At 39.5% G+C, this 6,246-nt stretch overlaps 2 protein-coding genes across 2 annotated transcripts; one reads left to right on the forward strand and one right to left on the reverse strand.

The window, feature by feature from the left end:
• Positions 1-2,367: 2,367 nt before the first annotated feature.
• On the reverse strand, positions 2,368-4,466 carry LOC111391837. Its single transcript, XM_023017111.1, has 2 exons — positions 4,304-4,466; positions 2,368-3,040 (listed from the first exon to the last, which is right to left on the reverse strand). The coding sequence occupies exon 2, from the start codon at positions 3,037-3,039 to the stop codon at positions 2,368-2,370; it is 672 nt and encodes a 223-aa protein (XP_022872879.1). The 5' UTR covers position 3,040; positions 4,304-4,466.
• A 169-nt stretch (positions 4,467-4,635) lies between these two features.
• LOC111391829 (acidic endochitinase-like) lies at positions 4,636-5,917 on the forward strand. The gene is made up of 2 exons (XM_023017093.1): positions 4,636-5,151; positions 5,359-5,917. Exons 1-2 carry the CDS (start codon positions 4,658-4,660, stop codon positions 5,747-5,749), a joined length of 885 nt encoding a protein of 294 aa, XP_022872861.1. The 5' UTR covers positions 4,636-4,657; the 3' UTR covers positions 5,750-5,917.
• The last annotated feature ends 329 nt before the right edge of the window (positions 5,918-6,246 follow it).

Below are 6,246 nucleotides of genomic sequence, written 5' to 3' on the forward strand. Positions count from 1 at the left end.
AACAAATCACATGCTAGCTTCTTTCTCCAGTTCTGTATCCACGACTGGTTGATTTCATCAACCTTATGTCCTATACTTAAAAATTCAACGTACTTAATGGCAAATATGTCGCAGTCGCCGCTGCAATTGAACAATAATGAATCAGTTTAGTACTGTGTAAATAAAAACTAAATCTGAAAGATGAAAACAACAACGTTCAAACACTTACCTTACGGACTGTCGCGATGTCGTCGTGTTCCGAACGATCCGCAATCTGTCCTGTACATTTATCCCCTCTTCAAACAATCCGCAATCTGTCCTGTACAGTCATCCCCGCTCATCTGGCCATCATAGGAACAATTACAGCTACGGACTCCAATTTTTGCTCCAGCTGGCCTTGTGTCAAACATGAATGATCTAAGTCGTACACATATATAGTCGTGTTAGCAAAAACGATCTCCAGCGTAACATAGTGTTTATTGATGCACGCTGGAATGTACATATGTGTACAACCCTCCCATGATTTTCCCGCGACACTCGGTGACAGTCCTATCACCCACTCGAGCATATATTCTGGCACCGTGTACTCGTTACCCATATGTGCGAGCGACTGATACTCTATGGTAATGGCACCCAGGAACTCGGTGTTAACTCGGTGTTTAATATGACTCGACCATGGACATCAAATGATTTTGGATGTCTTTGAGCTCGATCTCGCAGCAAGTCCATGGCCAGGTCGATGTGCTGCAGCAGGAAACACCGAAAAAGTATGAGTTATTCATTTAATAAACACAATGTCACATATACATAAAAAACACGAAATGAATAGTTCACTTACATCGTCGGCGAGCCAAGCTCCCGCAGTGGTGATATCGTGGAACCACTTGTAAGGGTCCGAGATCGTCCTTTGTCCTATCGTGCGGCTAGCTCTATAAAAAATAGGGAAATATTAAAAATAAGCGTAGAAGAGTTAGCGTACAGTGCTTTATTAAAATCATACAATACTTATCCGGGGATAATTCTCCTTCACTCTGTCTCGAATGCTTTCCACTTGGCATTGTCCACCTCTCTGAATAAGTTCGGGTACGTCCCATCGATGAACGTCCTCCTCTTGGCCTCAGCCGTGAAGAGGGAAACAACATACTGTGACGGCACTCTCAATCTCTTGCCGACCACCTGCTCCGTCTCATCAACAGCATGTTTCTTACCCTCAATCACGCCGGGCGTCCTCTCGACCTCCGGGGCCACCTCCTCCGCCCCCTCCGTCGCCACCACCTCCGCCGCTCCAGTCGGGGCCTCCCCCTCCGTAGTCCCCTCTCCCATCCCCATCGGGGCCACCCCCTCCATAGACAACCATAAGGACTCCAATGTCTCATCACGCCAAAAATGTGGGTGACCCCCCTCTCCATCACCATCTCTGCCACCCTCTCGATCATGGTCTCCGCCATCCCCTTTGTCCCCCCATCGTCTGCCGGCTAAATCTCCCCTAAGCGCCGCTACTGTATCCTGAAGGTCGACAACGGAAGACTGTAGTATTCCAACATCATGGGATAGATCGTCAACCCTCCCTGTCAACTCTCGTCCCATATCGTCGACCCTCCCTGTCATATAGTCAACCTTCCCCGCCAGATCGTCGACCCTCCCTGTCAACTCTCGTCCCAGATCATCGACCCTCTCCGTCAAATCTCGTCGTAGCGCGCCGACCTCCTCCGCTATAAATCCAATCAAACGGGCATACAAATCATCACTGTGCCCGGGAGACACACGGGGAAGGTGTCTGGACGGAGGTGATGCCAATGGCGGGGACGATACTCTCGACGGAGATGATGCCAATGGTGACGGCGATGGTCCCGGCGGAGGGGATCGTCGATCAGCTGGACCGCCCTCCTACATAAATAAAATGAAAAATTATTCAATAAATTTATACGTCGATCATATTCAATAAATTATATTTCATTCACATACCCAATCTCGGTCCAAGCTCGGATCAGGCATCTCCTCGTCTGGGGTGTGCGAAATGCCTAAATCCCGCACAAGACCCCAAGCCTCCTCTTCCATCGATGGCGTCAACTCAGGTATGACTTCAAGCTGACATATTGACATTTCAACTATTTAACGATCATGTAAACAAAATTTTAAACTACATATAATATAAATCACAAATGCATAATACTTACCTGAGGATCGTTGAGGAGGGCCGATAACTGCTTCCCAGTGGGACATCCCTCCGCTCGCGATGATCTCCAATGATGCATCCGAGGGCAGCGTGTCTCCCCTCGCTGTGCAAAGTGGGCCCCCAGTACAGGAACTGTCTCATACACCCAAATCTGTAACACATACACTTATTAAGCATCAATGTAATATACTAAAACTTTAACTTTGATTATATTAAACATTTACCTGCACTGCTAATGGCAATCCGTATGTATCGTATTTACGCATTGACCCCCTAGGCCTCGAGTGCGATCTGGTGAACACATGTACGGTGTCTTCGTAGCATCTTCGGCCCCACGGATAGTTGTTGAATGCATCGATGTCGTCAACAACTTGCCAATGAAAAATGTCGATGACAGTCTTCTTGTGATGACACCTCATCACACTCTCGAGGATGTAGACCAGCCCAAGCTTCAATCTATCTAGCATATGGTCGCACCCCCTGATCGCGACCATCAAGTCGGGTAGAAGCACTGACCCATGTCCCTGGAAGTACGTCTCGTACAGCCTACTGCTTCTCTCCATGGCTGCATCGTCGCCCGTAATCTTCAGTCCAGTGATCAATGTAAACTCAAATATCGAGAAACTGACGACCTTGCCCCCGAGGTCGAACTGGAGGGAATCGCCGTCGACTGGCCTCAGAAGCCGACATAGAAGTGCATCAATGATCTGTCCTGAATACTGCACCTCTCGCAACTGGTATAGTGGCCATAAGAAGGACTGTCGTAGAATATCTCCGTGCTGATCATCGAGCAGCTCCAATACAGCAGTAAAACTCTCAAAGCTACTGTTCCAAATAGCTTTCCCCGACATCCGTCTCAACTCTGCATCTAAATGATACTCCATCCTGCAAAAATTCAAATATTATAGCATTGAACAAGAGATAACAAAATAAAGCATACTCTCAAAAATCAAGAGAACCGAACTCTAACTACCATACAATCACAAATATTACATTTGAAAAATATATTTACAAAAAACAACAAATCAAATTAAATGTATTGTCAAAAAAATTAAAAAATATAAATATTATTTAAATAAATTGAAAAAAAATCAAAGATTTTCATAAAAAAACAATAAAAGGAACAAAACAAATTGTTAATTTCGAACAATATTATGTATTCAATTATTAAATTATATAAAAAAGGAAATTATAAAAATTAAATAATTATTATTTGGAAAATATATTTACAAACAAAAAATTTCAAATTAAATACATTTTCGAAAAATGTAAAGACTATTTATATTATTTAAATAAATTTGAAAAAATAAATTAAAGATTATTTCAAAAAAAAAAAAGGAACAACACAAAATTGTTAATTTTAGAATGTTTGAATTATTAAATTATAGAAAAGACAAATATAAAAATTAAATAAATAATTACTTTACCTTGTTTTAAAATTTAGACTATAGATATTATTTAAATAAATTTAAAAAAATAAATTAAAGATAATTTCAAAAAAAATAGAATCAACATTGTTAAATTTACAATATTTGAATTATTAAATTATATAAAAGACAAATATAAAAATTAAATAAATTTGAAATAAAAAATTAAAGATAATTTCATAAAAATAATTTTAAAAAATAAATAAAAAAATTTGAAAAAATAAATTAAAGATAATTTCATAAAAAAAATAATCAACATTGTTAATTTTACAATATTTCAATTATTATATTATATTGACAATGATAAAAAAAATTAAATAAGTAAATAATATAATTACTATTTAATCAAATAAAAAATTTAATTAATTACAAAAATTATAAAAAAAATTAAAATTTAAATATTTTATCTGGGCCGGTTTCAGATGCCCGACTGTTAACAGTCTGGGCCGACTGTTAACAGTCGGCCTGACTGTTGACAGTCGGGTAAACCGACTGTTAACAGTCGGTTTTGGCCGTTCCAACGCCCGGTGGCCGAGAAACGACCGGAAACCGCCATTCCCGGCCACTGAGCTCCAAAAAATGGCAAAAAATCTCATTTTTCACATTCCAGCATGCCCACAATCTAGCTACTCATGTCCATGGATCTAATTTCAACCAAAATTACTAAGGATGCTAACTATAAAAAAAGCATTCGAACTGGAGTTTTGATCAGAAAACTAACCGGTTCTTTTACTTCCACTGTAGATGATGATCGTTGATTGCGACGTTGGTGTAACTCCGGTGGTCGGTCGGTCGGATTTCTGCACTGGTCGGTCGGTCGGTTCGGTCGGTGAGAGAATTATCAAACAGTCTGAAGGGTAAAATGGGAAAATACTGTGAAGTTTTCTTTTTAACTTAATTTTTTTTTAATTCATTTAATTGGTCAAAGGCTAATGTCAATTTTTGCTACAGTTTAAGGGTCATTTTTGTGTATTTCCTCCTTTAGACTAGCCTAGTCCTTGCACCTTATAAAAGGGCAAACCTTTTCCAAAAAAAAAAAGAAAGAAAAAGCAACCAAACATAGAATTTATGAATTATGGCAGTGTATTCACAAGTTCAAATCTTGATATTGTCAATCTTAATTGCATCTTTCTTCGTTAGGTCCTCAAATGCTAGTGGAATTGCAATCTATTGGGGACAAAATGGCAAAGAAGGGAGCTTAGCAGACACCTGCGCCACTGGAAACTATGAGTTTGTGAATATTGCTTTCTTGATTACCTTCGGCAATGGTCAGGCCCCAGTGCTAAATTTAGCTGGGCACTGTGAGCCCAGCTTGGGCACTTGCACTCGTTTAAGCAACGAAATCCGAGCTTGCCAAGGTCAAGGAATCAAAGTACTACTCTCCCTTGGAGGTGCAGTAGGGAGTTATATGCTTTCGTCTCCAGATGATGCACGAGACGTCGCAAATTATCTTTGGTCCAACTATTTAGGTGGCCAATCTGGGTCAAGGCCACTGGGGGATGCTGTTTTGGATGGTATTGACTTTGACATTGTGTCCGGATCAGGCCAGTTCTGGAATGAGCTAGCCAGGTATTGAACCTCCTCATTTCATCTAAATTATTAGAAAAATTTATCTAAATTAACGTGCAAGTCAAATTCATTTTTCTATCAAAATCTTGACGTATTCATAGTTTTCAAAAATAAGCTGAGACAAGACTCGAATGCAAGTCTTTTGCCTGCTCGAACATTAAAACTTTTAGTAGCGACAAACTTATTTATACAAAATGTCTTCAACAGGGCACTTAAAGGGTTCGACTCGCCAAAAGTACACTTGGCTGCAGCACCTCAGTGTCCAATCCCGGATGCGAATCTTGACACTGCTATTCAACCTGGCCTTTTCGACTATGTTTGGATACAATTTTACAATAATCCACAATGTCATTACACTGATAATGCTGACAATCTATTAGCTAGATGGAAACAATGGATGTCGATTCCAGCCAATCAAATATTCTTGGGATTACCTGCGGCGCCTAATGCTGCACCTAGTGGTGGATATATGCCACCAGATGTGCTTATCAATCAGGTTCTTCCATCTATCAAATCTTCCTCAAAATATGGAGGGGTTATGCTGTGGGATAAATTCTTCGATGAAAACTATAGTTCAACCATTAAAAGCAGCGTCTAAGGGAAAGATTGAGCGTTTGTTCCTTGATGGGACAGAGATGCATATTTCGTCATATCTTGACTTTATTTTATATTTTAGTGATGCTACTAAAATATTTTGATTTTCGACTACGAAGCGTAATACTACCTACTATATAAAACAAAAGAAATAAAAAAGGTGAAGCCTTTTCATTGGATTATATATCTTAGCAGCTTAATATTCTGTTCAAATTTCTACATAATACAGCACTTGACTAGTTTCAAAACTCACAATGCAAAATATCAATGAAAAGCTGAACAGGATTATGACAAAAAACATAATATCAAGGAGATTACAAATCAGGTGACTTGAGTTTAATAAAATTACAAATTAAATGACTTAAATTAAAGACTCCCAAAAGCGAGTTGATAATTCAAGTGGGTACGAGTTCTATGCAATATCGATCTTTGATCTATAGCAATATTCTCAATTGGTAAACTCACCCTAATAACCATCCATGCGGCCACACCATTCTTGTA

The sequence above is a fragment of the Olea europaea genome, unplaced genomic scaffold (genome assembly GCF_002742605.1).
Source record: "Olea europaea var. sylvestris unplaced genomic scaffold, O_europaea_v1 scaffold842, whole genome shotgun sequence".
NCBI classification, from domain to species: Eukaryota; Viridiplantae; Streptophyta; class Magnoliopsida; order Lamiales; family Oleaceae; genus Olea; species Olea europaea.